Source organism: Notamacropus eugenii, chromosome 2, assembly GCF_028372415.1.
Source record: "Notamacropus eugenii isolate mMacEug1 chromosome 2, mMacEug1.pri_v2, whole genome shotgun sequence".
NCBI classification, from domain to species: Eukaryota; Metazoa; Chordata; class Mammalia; order Diprotodontia; family Macropodidae; genus Notamacropus; species Notamacropus eugenii.
In genome coordinates, this window is record NC_092873.1 from 349,686,743 (window position 1) to 349,700,240 (window position 13,498).

General features: G+C 49.0%; 1 protein-coding gene across 4 annotated transcripts; it reads right to left on the minus strand.

Annotated features, from left to right (window-relative positions):
- Positions 1-23: 23 nt before the first annotated feature.
- Positions 24-12,624, minus strand: RUNDC3A (RUN domain containing 3A). Of its 4 annotated transcripts, XM_072646025.1 has the most exons (11): positions 12,433-12,614; positions 4,570-4,685; positions 3,931-4,064; positions 3,407-3,492; positions 2,596-2,685; positions 2,376-2,456; positions 1,872-2,037; positions 1,558-1,715; positions 1,025-1,156; positions 722-828; positions 24-622 (listed from the first exon to the last, which is right to left on the minus strand). In XM_072646025.1, the coding sequence occupies exons 1-11, from the start codon at positions 12,537-12,539 to the stop codon at positions 480-482; spliced, it is 1,320 nt and encodes a 439-aa protein (XP_072502126.1). In that variant the 5' UTR covers positions 12,540-12,614; the 3' UTR covers positions 24-479. The 4 variants fall into 4 exon arrangements, with proteins under 4 accessions (XP_072502126.1, XP_072502124.1, XP_072502127.1 ...); XM_072646023.1 differs by having other exon boundaries at positions 1,558-2,037; positions 12,433-12,622; XM_072646026.1 differs by lacking the exon at positions 722-828 and having other exon boundaries at positions 12,433-12,616.
- Positions 12,625-13,498: the final 874 nt, after the last annotated feature.

The following is a 13,498-nucleotide window of genomic DNA, read 5'->3' on the forward strand; positions in this document are numbered from 1 at the left end:
TCCAGACCCACAGACAAGTCACATCATTTCTTCAACTTTTATTTTTGCCTCTTCCCCTCCACTGAGCCCCCCAGGGGCTCGAGGAGGGGTGGATGGCCCAAGGGGTTTCCATAGAGACAGAGGAGACAAGTGGTAAGGAGTGGATACTGTTAACCCAACTCCCCAGGTTTTAGAGGGGGGAGAAGACTGTGCCCAAGCCTTTCTTTCTCCCCCTCCCCAAGAGCCTGATGTAAGGATGGGGGAGAAGAGTGAACTCCATCCAGGGCTTTCTTCTCCTCCCTTCCCATATTCCCAGTGGTATTGCAGGGCCTTTCCCAGACCAGGTAGCTTTTCCATCTGATCTCACGTCTGACCCCTTCCTCCCAAGCTGCCAGATCAGCTGTGGCTCTTCAGTGGGAAAGGAGGAGTGATGATGGCTGGAGGTTCCACAAGAACTGAGGGGAGGGCCAAATGTCCAGCCTGGTGGGGCAGTGCTGGGCTCAGCTCGGGCTCAGGGCTGGGCTGCCCTCCGGACTATCACTCACGAGGCACTCGTTGGATTTGAAGCTTGTCAGGGACTTGCAGCTGGGAATGGAAGCCAGGGAGCCACAGAGGCCTAGCATGGAGGGTGTTGGGTCCTTCCCTGGGGAGAGAGGCAGATGAAGTGGCAGACTCAGTGCCCCTGAGGGGTCAAGGGAGGGGCCAGCACTCATTGGGGGTGGGGGATTTCGAGGGGACTCACCAATGGGACCCCAAGGTTCCCGGTCCCGTTTGCCCTCTCCTAGCCGTTGGGAATCAGAGCTCAGGCTGGCCTCAGCAGACAGCTGCTCAGTGCTCATAAAGCTGTGTCTGTCGGGTGGGCAGATAGGTGGATAGGATTCACACCCAGGAACTTCCACCTCTGCCCTACAGAAGGGCCACCAGGAGCAGCCAGCGTCATCTGTCCCTCCCCTTCTCAGCTGTCTAAATGCTCAGGCCTGTGTTCTAAGAAGGGACCCTTCCCCAGAACCCCAGAGGTAGGGAGAAAACCTGGCCATACTGTTACCTCCGGTAGATCTTGGGGTCATTGCCTGCCTCGTTCCCATTGAGCGTCCCCAGTGATGGCCACTGTGGTGATGAAGTGAGGTCTTTGGAGACCTGGACTAGCGGAGCATTTTCACAAGGGATCAGGCCTGTCCTGGGGGAGAAAGAGAATCAGACTTAGAGGGCAGTCAGGTCAAAGTCAAGAATCAAGTTGAAGAGTTTAGGATTAGTAGAATGGGTCAGGAAGGTGTTGAGGCTTGAAAGAAATAGGCTAGAGATAAAAGAATGAGTTCAGAGTTAGATGTGACACCTGGGAGTTATTGTATGTGTGAAAAGAGATTTGAGAGGGACAGGGATGAAAAGTGATGGTGGAAGGTAAGGGATGTTCTTAGTGTCTGATCCCTCGTAGGTTAGAGTGTTGGCGGCAGTGAAAATCAGAGGGCTGCTGGGTAGGCGTCGTTAACGTGGGTGAACATGATGATCAGTAGCCAGGTTGGAGGCAGAAGGGGTTAGTGGAAGTCATCACAGGCAGGGTGTGGACCAGAGGACACTCACAGTTGCTCCTGCAGCTCTAGGATAACCCCTTCCAGCTCCCGCTTCTCTAACTGATTCTGCACGGTGGCCTCCTCCAGCTGCAGCTGCAGCCGCTTGTTTTCTGCTTCCAGGTCCTTTAGCTGCGATTCTCTAAGTCGTACAAGCTCCTCCAGGTAACCCTGGGAGAGAAGGGACCCGGGAGACCTGCTCAGTCTGGGCCCTGAGGGCAGTACAGGACCCTGCCCGGTTTGCTTCAGGCCAGTTTTGGGAGAGGAATTGAGGCAGGCCTGTGCCCCCCACCCCCCTTGTTCATCCACATCCCAATGCCTGGGCACCTTCTGGGCATAAACGATTCGAAATTTCTGCTCCATTTTGTGCCACTTGCTGTACCAGCTGTCTTCATCTGTCACCAGGGGCATATAAGGATGTTCCGGGGAGTTGTCCTCGCTGGTGCTGCTCTCCACGCTGCGTCTCTCCTCTTCATCTGTCAAGTAGTCGTAACTGGAAGGAAAGGGACTGAGAGCTATGTACCTCCCCCTCCCTTATACCCACACCTCTGGCAGGGCTAAGGACAAAGCTTTGGCATCATCATCACCCCCCCCCTCCCCACACACACACACACAAACTTTTGGCACCTACAGGTAGGGCAGAGCTTACTACTTGAGATCTGTCTCCTTTCCGTGGGAGAGATTGTGCAGCTCAAGAGGACAGGCGCTCAGCCCAAGGTTGTATCCCATTGGGATGACTTGATTGCCTTGGTTCACCCTCTTTCTCTTGCCCCCAGCCCTGGGTTGATTGAATGGGCAGGATCCCTGGCAGGTGGCAGGGAGATGTCTCACCTCTGGGTGAACTTCAAGTAGGGGGTGTAATCAATCACAACTGGAGTCTTCCCATCCATCACTTCTCCCTTCAGACAGAAGCTGAGACAAAGAAATCCCAGGGTGGGTGGAGGGGTGTATGTGTTTGGAGGGGCTAGAGGAGAGGGATGGACACGGAGGCAGGGAAGAGGAGAGGGAGGTCAGCACAGGTTGGGGGGGGGGGGTGTCTGGCCAGGCCCACCTGAAATCGATGGCGCTGAGTCCAATCAGCATCCCTGTGAGCACTGCAGACTCCTCTCGAAGCATGATGGCCCCAGCGTCATAGAACCTTCTGGGGGTGGGGAAGGCTCTGTAAAGACTCCTGCCCTTCCTCCCAAAGAGCTCTAACCACCCCCTTTGTCTCCTCCACAATTGTTTCACCTCAGGCTCTGAGAATAGCTCTTCACTTAGGGCTTTAAGGTTTGCAAAGGGCTTTCTTCATCACTTTGTGAAGTAGGTAGTGTATTCCCATTTTCCAGCTGATGAAACTAAGGCCCTGGGCATCTCCTCACCTCCACCCCCACCTTACCCTATTGAAGGATGCCTTTCCTGTCTGGCTGCCCCTGCACAAGTGCACTCCTCAATACTGGGCAGTAGAGAATGTGTCCCCTTCCACCACCCACTCCCATCAGTCCAGGGGTTCCCTGAATGCAGGGATGATGTATCCTCTAAGTCTCTAAGCTGCCAGCCCCAAAGCCTAGCTCACAGGCTCCTGAGGGAGGGTGTGGATGTAGGAATGAGAATGAAATAACAGGTTGGGTGAGGTCAGCTGCAAGGGTGCACAGGCTAGCCCTTCATGCATGCATGCTTGCCTCTTCATCCCCAGCCACTCTCCCTTTTTGCCCTGGAGCACCCTTGCAACCTGAGACAGAAACCTTCAGGAAATCCATGCAACCCAGGACTTGTTCTCCCAGAGTGTGTCAAAGTAGCTGGGAAGTGAATGCACATTCTCCAAAAGAGCAAGAACTAAGGAGGCCTGGGGCTTGTGTAGGAGGGCACAGCAGGGCTCTGACCTGGTGGTCCGGGTATCCCGAAGGGCCGTGGAGATATACTCTGACATCCGTTTCTCCATCAGTGCCACCCGGATCCAAGCTCGGCCCTACAACCCATAGCTCATCATAGGCTGCCCCTGGAGAAGGGGACAGTGGAGGAGTAACCCCCTCCCCCACAAAGGAACATGTTCTCTCTTCTCTATTCTGAGTTGTTTTCCCAAATCTCCACTCACCTACCCTGAGAAGTTTGGGAATGGAGATGTCTGAGGCCTGTGGAAAGGGAAGTGGAAGGGCTAGGGAAAACCCAGGAGTTTGAATGTCTCTTGGATCCATGGAAGGAGAGCTGTTAACATGATCAGTTGTCTAACCCTCCCCACCACACAGTGCCTAGTCTAAACTGGCACACTCCATGCCAGGTCACAAAGCCAAGAAGATTCACCTTTCTGCTGCAGGCTTCCATCCTTCAACTTCCCTTCTCTCCACCCAGTTTGCATTGGCTCCCTGTCCCAGATACTTAATGGAGTCATCGAGTCCTCCCCCCTCACCTTGGCACGGGCTGTGCTAATGTTTTCCATGTTCTCAATGCTGCTCACACAGTTGTTAGGTACCTTGCTACAGGCCAGCCGGATGTAGTCCCAGAAACCCCGCTGCCCATCTGAGCTGAACCAGCTGACAGGGCCTGGGGTTAGGGAAGAGATGAGACTGGGCCAGGGACACCATGGGGAAGGCCCATCAAGGCCAGGAGGATGAAAGGTGCAGACATACATAGAAATATGTTCACACATGTAATGCATACATATATGAAATATGCACCTACAAATTGCACGTGCATGTATTTTGACATGAATGAATATTCGTACATGCATGGGTATTTTTACTACGCAACTTTGTGCTCTGGATTATGTGCTACTTGGAGTGTGTCTCGTATGAGCAGAGCTAGGGAAGGTATGAGTAAAAGCCTACCTGCTCATTTAAACATGCACCCCCAATATCCCCATCCATCCACCCAGGATCTGATGGGGATGGGGGCAAGGGAGTGGGCTCCTGAGTATAGGATTAGAACCATAGAAGTAAGAAAACTATGAGGAGCCCCCAAGGCTATTGTGTCCAGGGATTAAGATGCCTGGAGGGTTGTAGCCTGAAACCTGGAAGGGGGGGGTTGGGTGGGAAGGGGAGGTGCACACCTTTGAAACGGTGACTGAGGATTTGTTCTAAAATGGCTGCAAAGTTAACAAACTCCTCCGAGGAGTCGTCGATAGGCTCGGCCGTGTATTTTTCCAGCAGAGTTTTCACGGAGAACCTAGGCACACAGGGCGACAGGCGGAAAGGCAGAATGGTAACTGGGAGGAGTGGGGTGCAGAATAAGCTTGGAGCAGCAACTAGGGAGAGGGAGACCAGTAATTGGGTGGGTGGGAAGGGGCAGCGGGTGAGAGGAGTGTCAAGGGGGTGTCAAAATGGAGTATCCAGCAGGTGGAGGGCTGGAAGGTGGGAGGGTGTGTGTGTGGGATGTGGGGGACATAGACACCAGGCTTGGGTGGAGCCACTCCCCATGTTCACTCCCTCCTTAAGGTTTCCTATTATTCATTCTAAGGGCAGAGATCAGGAGCTCCATGGCCCAGCTTCCCCTTCTTTCCTCAGAGGCTACTCTCCCCTCCCCTCCCACATCCCTTGCCTCTTTTCTCTCTGGGCGCTGCTCCAACCACCTACACACCAGCTGCCCTGCACCCCAGTGGTGCCAATTTGAGTGGGGGAGAGGGATGTGGGGTATGAAACAAGCAAGAAAAGGAGGGGGGAGGCACTGAGGACCTGTTGGAGTGAAATCAAGAAGAATGGGCACTTGATTGCTCTGGAGAGGGGAAGATAAAGGGTGGGGAGCCTTAGGACCTCACCATCCTCCCTCAGGAAGGATGAGGAAACCAAAAAAATTCAGGGCCACACGGGGTGAAGGTTGTAGCTCTAATTCCTGGAGTGGACAATAGGGCTAGCGCTTTCAGGGGTGTGCCAAGTGGGCCGGACCAAGAGCATGAGCTACTGGGGTCAGGCTGCCACACTGATGGTCAGCTGGAAGCCTTTGAGCAGCAGGTGGATTTTCCAATGGAGCCTCCTACCAATCAAAATACACATTTCCTCATCCTAGCACTCAAGGCCCTCTAGCTTTCCTGTCTCAAGTGAAAGTGTGGTCTGGTGGATAGGGCACTGGACTTGGTGTGAGACCTGTGTTCAAATCCTACCTGGGACACTTACTAGCTTTGGGACCTTGAGCAAATAGCTTAACCTCTCTGTGCCTTGGTTCCCTCATTGGTAAAAGGAAGTGATTGAATTTAATGACCTTCCTGCTTTGAATCTATGATTCCATGATCTTTATCTTGCCATTCTCCCCTTCACATACTTGACTTTCCAACCAACTGAATGTCCTTCATTCTAATCTACCGTCTCTTGTCTTATGCCCACTTCATATTTCTCATTGCAATGACTTTCCATTTACCACAAGGTATGTGTGTAGGTGTCACATACCCTCTGGTCAATTCTATTCAACAACCATTTGTATGCCAGGCACTGTGCTAGGTGATGGGGATGCAAAGACAAATGAAAAAAATTTCTGCTGTCGATGAGTTTGATTTTCTTGTGGCAATGCAATATGTGTAATATATAATATGGACAGAAAAGTAAATACAAAGTTGATACACCTCTGCCTCTTACAATCCTTTGATTCCTTCAATGCCCAACTCAAGCATCACCCTCTCTGAGTTCTTTTTTGAAATCTTCCCCCAGATGCTAGTGCCATCCCCCCAAATTACCTTTATTTATCTTCTATATGCATATATATATGTATATACACACACATAAGGATAGGAACTAGATATGTGCTTTCCTTAGTAGACTGAACTCCCAGGTGAGGAAACACCCTTTACTGGTGCAGAGGAATGCCTTTTCTGAAATTTATTGTCTTAGGGAGTAGAAGAGTGGAGCAGAGGTATCAACCTCAAGCAGCCAGCAAAACTCCTGAGTTTTGCTGAAACTAGATTAAAATGTAATTGGGAAATGCTAACAAAATAAATATACAATACAACAGAGATAATGCTATTTTGTGGTTTTCTGAATCAATATGCAGCCTGCAGTCAATACTGGCCTAGAGCACTGAGAGGCTAAGTGATTTGACCCCATTGGCATAGTCATCCAGAGTTGGGTCTTTAACCAGGGCCTTCTTGGATTCCGGGGCCAGCTCTTATTTTCTGTGGCTTGCCTTCTTACTTGCCTCACTTAGTACTGTGTCAGTTCCTTAAGGCAAGGGATTTCATTTTTCTCTTTGTATAATCAGTGTCTACTATAGTACCTGGCAAACAGTAGGCATTTAATGTTGATTAAATTTTGTCGATCAATTGATAACAAAAGTAAATCTTAGGAAGGAGAGAGTATGAGCAAGTGGGTGGATCAGGAAAGGCCTCCTGTCTGAGGTGACTCCAAAGTTGTGTTTTGATAGGGGACTCTAAGTGGTAGAGATAAGAAGGAAATGCACTCTAGATGTGGTGGATAACTTGTGTAAAGATTCTGTGGTGGGTGATAAGATATTCCTTTTCTGTCCACAGCACTCTGGTTTCCACTTGGTAGAGATTCAATATGTTTGTTGTAATGAATTGAACTGAGTGAACCTGTAGTTCCCCAGTGCCCGATTCCTGTATCACAATTATTATATTGTGCCTGACTCTGTGGAGCCCACAAGAGTCACCTGGCTAACTGATAATGACTGACATTGTTGCATGAGAATATCACTGTTTAGATAGGGTAGAGTTAATTGGGGTAAAATTTGAGGTTGAGATAAGACATTGAGCTGGGTAAAGGTTGGGTTTTGGGTGATTGCTTAGGATAAAAGTTGCAAAAAAGACTGGCACAAACGTCGGTAAGAGTGGCATTAAGACTGGTTTAGAGTTTGAGTTGTTTTGTGGTCAAGATCTAGACCGACTGCAGAGCTGAACAAGCATTGGGCTTGAATCAGGACTTTCAAAGAATCACTGAATGTCGGAGCTTAGAAAGTCTTTAGTCTAAACCTTGATTTTAGGATAAGACAACTGAGGACCTGAAAAGCTGTATGACTTCTTTTAAGTTTGCCCAGCTAATAAGGGACAAAGTCAGGACTCAAAGCCAATTCTGGTTCAGATTTAGAGCCAGAAGGGACTTTCAAGATCATCTAGTCCAAACCTTTCCTGTTATGGATTACAAAACCAAAATCCAAGGAGCTTAATTAACTAATTTAGGTACACATAGGTAGCATATGTTAAAGGTGGGCTTTGAACCCAGGTTCTCTAACTACAGACACAGTGTATTTTCACTGCACTGCAGTGTCCCAAGTTCTGCCATGTCACTCTCTTCTTGGGGAAAAATAATTGGGGCTAGGATTAGGATTTTCTGATCGATCAAGATTTTATTAGGAATTTAGAGGGACTGGATTTGTTGTTTCATTGGAATAGGGAGCTTCCAGGACAGGATGACACAGTCACAGATGTGTCACTGGAAGGACCTGAAGTCTTCCTGGCTTACTATCCACCATGCCAAGCTTTCTCTTTGAGGATTAAGGATGATTGTTTTTAAAAGTCCAGTTGAAGGGTGTTCCTTCATCTGGGAGTTCACTTTACCAAGGAAAGCATGGTTGGAGTTGGCTCTGAGGCTCGGGTTATGAGTATAGATCTCTAACTGGACTTTCATGTCCCCTTTGTTTCTTGTTACTCTCTTACTTTTCATGGGACTGGGTTTCTTGAATGAAATTTTGAATTTAAAATTTAAATTTAAAAATGAAGATTTCTAGTTGAGGCAGAAGGGTCTTAGTTGAAGCTGAATAAATGGGATTGAGTATACAGTTAGGGTTGGGGTCAATATGGCAACCACAGTGACAAATTTCTCCCAAGCACATAAATTTCCATGGGAACTGCCAGGCCCAAGATACAAACAGAATGGTTTCCACCCACAAAAGAAACCATAATAGATGTTTTTTAAAAAGCTTAGATAAAATGGCAGTTTATGAGACTGTGGAGCACTGGAGGCCATGGAGAAAATGAAGCCCTACTAAGGGAGGTTAAGAATATAAATTAACTCCATTACAATAATGGAGTTTCAGGAACCATACTGGTTTTCAAGCCCATATAGTCAGTGTCTACTAGTCTCCTGACCCCATTTTCCCAGCTCTTCATCCTTATTATCTCTTTAACTATATGGAGGTTTCAAGTGAGGTAGGGAGACCCCACCCAATTCCCACCTCTTGTAATTTTTGTCCACATTCAACTCAACACTCACTTCTTATTTCATAATTATTTCACAATTCTTTGAAATGAACAAGGTACTAGGTGCTAGGAATACAAAAACAAAAGTGAAAAAAGCCCTTGCTCTCAGGAAGATAATGCTCTTCTAGAGGAGGGAAGAGATATCCCATATATGGGATAGCTAAGTGGTGCAGTGGATAGAGCATTGGGCCTAGAGTCAGGAAGTCAAATCCAGATTCAGACACTTACTAAGCTGTGTGACCCTGGACAAGTCCCTTAACTCTATTTGCCTCAGTTTCCTCACTTGTAAAATGAGCTGTTGAAGGAAATGGCCAACCACTCCAGTATCTTTGCCAAGAAAACCCCAAATGGGATCACAAAGAGTTGGCCACAACTAAAATGACTGAACAACAACAACATACAGATGAAATAATTTGGGGGAAAAGGATTTGGGCAAAGAGTACTAGCAACTGAATGGACCAGGAAGTAGCACCTCAATTGTGATTTGAAGGAAATTAGGGAATCTAAGAGGAAAAAATGAGGAGGTAGTGCCTTCCCAAAATAGAGGACAGCTAGTCCATGCAAAGGTAGGAGGTGAGAGATGGAATTTCATGCAAGGGGAACAGTTGGCAGGCTAGTTTTACTAGAACAGAGAGTGTATAATATGAAACAAGACAGAAAAAAGAGGTGGGAGCCAGATTGCGGCAGGTTTCAAATGTTAAGCTGAGGATTTTGCATCTTATTTTAGAGGCAACCAGGAGCTAATGAAGATTTTTGAGTAGAAGAGTGATGTGGTCAGATTGGTGTTTTAGGGACATCAATTTGACAGACATGTAACAGATGGGTTTAGAAAACAGGCCAATTCAGAGTCTTTTGTAATAGTCCAAGTAAGAGGTGATGGGGGCCTGCCTGAGCTGGGGAGGGGGTGTGGTTGTGTTCAGAAGAAAGGAGGGGATTAATGTGGAAAATATTGTCGAAGTAAAACTTACAAGCCTTGGCAACTGATTGGATATAGTGGGTGGGGGCCGTGATGAAAAGGCAAGAATAAAGGATAACTCAAAAATGGGTAAGTGGAAAGAGTGGTGATGCCCTCAGCAGAAACTGGGAAGTTTGAAGGAGGATGGGTTTGGGGAGGGGGGAATAGAAATTGAGCTGTTTTCTATATGTTGAGTTTGAGACACCTATGAGACAATCAGCTGAAGAAGTCCAGGTAGCAATAAGGAACTGGTGTTCAAGAGGGAGATTAGCTCTGGATACCTAGATTTCTGAGTCATCTGTAGAAATGGTAATTGAACCCATGGGAGCCAATGAAATCACTGAGAGGTTTTACTGAGAGAAGAGAACTCAAATATAGCCTTGGGGGATGCCCACATTTAGTGGGAGCTATAGAATGATCCAGCAAAGAAAAAAAATAGTCAGACAAGTAGGAGGAGAACCAAGAGAGAAGAGCATCATGGAAGCCCAGGGAGAGGAGAGTAGTCAAGAGAAGGGGGTGGTGGACAGTGTCAAAGACTCCAGAGAGGCCAAGTATGGGATTTAGTAGTTGAGATTATAGGATCATAGATGTAGAACCAAAAGGGAGCTTAGTGGTCACCTAATGTGAGCTCTCCCCCCACCTTGATTTTACAGAGACCCAGAGAGGTTAAGTAACCTGTCCAAGGTCTCACAGGAGTGTTAGATCAAGGACAACCTTTGGGAGAGTGGTGGGAGCAGAAGACAGACTGGAAGGAAGCAAGGAAGAGGTGAGGACATAAAAGCTTGAATGCAGACAAGCCTTTCTAGGAGTTTGGCTTTGAAATGAAAAGACAGTCATTTGGAGGGATGCAAAAGAGGAGATGTGGATATGTCTGCAGGTGGCAAAGAGGCAGCTAGTGGATAGAGAAATGGAAGATGAGAGAGAGGGGATGATTGAGATCGTAAGTTTTTTCTGGAAGATAACGGAATCCAAAACAGGTTTTGGTCTTAGCAAGGAGAACGTCTACCTCTTCATTAGAGACTAGAGCTAAGTAAGAGAGAATGGGGGATCATGAAGACAGATTTTGAGATGTAGAGAAGGGGAAAAGATGAAGCTAAAAGTGGATAGTCACATGACAGGTAAGAGGAAAGGGAATGAGAAGGGAACCTAGGAGGTGGATGAGAAGACCATGGGGTATAGGGACAAGCACATTTAGAGAGGCAGAAAGTATTTGGACTGGGGGGACAGGGGCCTGTACTTTGGGGCTCATGAGTGAATTTGCATAAATGTCAAGGCCCCAGGACAATGTCAACAGAGACTGAAGCCCAGTTAGCTGGTCACCATAGATTCCAATTCTAACCAAGGCCTGTATTTAGAAAGATGTCAATAGTGTGTGTGGCAGGGGATAGCCTTGACTCCTGGACATGGCAGTAGATTTGCCTTAGGGGAGCCACATCTCTCCTCAGATATGCTTTCTTCTCCAGAATGGTATCTTGAGGCTTCTTGCAGGCATAAGTGTGATGGGAAAACAGATAAGAAGAGATCTAAGGAGGGAAACTGGGGTAGGATGTGAGGATGGAGAAGGTGGCTCACTTCTAAGCCTTTTCTGTTTCCCAAAGTGTGAAATTGGTGCTGGTGGCAGGGTTTATTTTGGGCATGGAGTCAGAAGTATTTGAGTCACCAAAATGCTAGGCCTGTGCAGGGGGCATTCCCTGGACACTAGGGCAAGAAGGGAAGCTCTGAGAGGAGGTAACATCCCTTCAGACCAGTAGCAGCACTTCCCCTATGACTCTTAGGTCTCTAGGTCTCCTCCAATTTAATCAGCCTCATTCCCCTCTCCATTCTCTCTCCCCCTCACCCACCTCCCACCTCCACACTTAGGCCTCCGACATTCAAAACCACAGTATCTTGGGAAGAAATACTTTTTTCAAAATTACCAACATGTTCTTTCCTCCTCCTAGCATGAAATGGATTGAGAGAGACCCTCATGATCTGAGAATGGGCATACTCTAACCTTCCTTCCACCCTAGGCTTGGGTCTCACAGGCAGACAGTTCTTACTGGTGCCCTTTGACATCCTTCAGGACTTGAAAAGATTTAGGTGCCCAGTTTCCCCTATCATTCAAAGCAATCAGCCCAGACTGTAGAATATGTGAACAAGGATGATGGGGCACTGTTCATATCCTGGGATGTTAGTGAGGAGAGTTTGCAAGTCCATGCTCCCACCACAGATGAGTCTGCTTGAGATGTCTAGGCCAGCAAGGAAAAGTGTCTCCCTCTTTCTCTGTTCTTGAAGTGAAAGGAAGTCATGTAGGAGGGGAAGGATTGTGCTGAGGGTGTGATAGGCACCATCCATCAGGCTGACACTCTTAGTATGTAACTGTTCCTTATACCCACCCTCCCCAGGGTGCCAACTCTTCCCATCCCTCCCCCTCCAGTTCTCTCCAGCTATAATGGCACTTTCTTGTCTTTACAGGAAGCTTTAACGCCAAATGAGGAATCTCCCTTTGTCCCCAAGCTGGGCACCGACCCTGGAAAACATCTAAAAGGGTGAGGGACAGGCCTCTTCCATTTCCTTCCTCACTTTGGCTGACCAGTAAGCAAGCTTGGTATTTACTTCAAGTATTTTGCTTTCGGTCGAATGCTTTATGTCCACAACTGCCCCGATCCTAGGAGCCCAGCCTGTACTCAGAATAAATCCCAGAATAGAACAGCCTTGCTCTCCCCCACCCCCCACCGCCAGTTCTCTCCACCCCAGCTCTTTCCATTTATCTTGTCCCTGCATGGTCTAATTTTCTCCCCTTAGGCCCTAGCAACCACCCTCCCCTCGCCTTTCCTCACCTGCAAACGGTGATCAGATTCCTCCGCTCCACGGCCACGTTTCGAGAAGACGCTTTCTTAGAGGACAGTCCCAGAGCCATGGTGGACTGCACGCAGCTGGATTCCATCCAGTTGTGTGTTGCCTCCGCTGTCCCCCGCCTCCCTGCTTCCCAGGCCCTCCGCCCCTACCTTTACCCCGTTCCCTGGCAGCCCTACCGGCTCAGGGCTGGGCTCTCAGCCGGCCCCAATCCCCCTTCCCCTCCCTAGCCATCCCCCTGATTCCACACTGAGAGCCCCCGGCACCCCACCCCCTCTCTCCCCAAGTGACTGAAGCTCCGCAGCAAAACAAGGTCCGGGGAGGGAGCTCTCCGTGGTGCTGAGCCTGCCTGCGCCCTGTTCTCCCCCTCCCCACCCCCAACCCTCCCGGTCCCCGCTCCACCTCTTTCCTCCCTCGATGACGTAAGGGCCCCCAGGACCCGCCCTCCGACAGGCTAGGGTCCAATCCGAGGAGGGGTGCAGGGTTTGGGTGTTAGGGAAGAAGGGAGGCCCAGGGCCGAGCATGGAGAGGGCCCTTGAAAAGACTGGAAAGCTACGTAGCCAATTCACCCGGCCCGGGAAAGGGGGAGTGGGGGGGGGGGGGGGCGAAGAGGGGGATGGGGAGAGGGCAGAAGAGGGGAGGAGCCTAATGGCCACAACCCACATCCTAACCCGGGGACGATCTGTGATCTCCAGTCTCTGAGTTGGTATCTCTAGCTCCTCTAATCTCTACCACCTGACCTTGAGCATCTCTCGGCCTCTGAACCTTGACCAGGAGACCTGATACCCTTTCGTATATTACATCTTTCTATCTGATCTCTCCCTACCTGTCTGTCCCAAGGAAACGCAGAAGCCGGATCTGTTTGTTGGTCTCTGGATGAAGGATAGCACTAGATCCAAGTCCCTGCAGTTTGCAGGAGGAAGCCAGAGAAACACGGGGGTGGGGGAGGTCATGGTCATTCTTGAGCTAGTTACGTGTTGGGATATCTGCAGAGGGTGCCAGCCTAGATACCAGCTTCTCTGACTCCCCCACCCACCCACACCCCCAGCA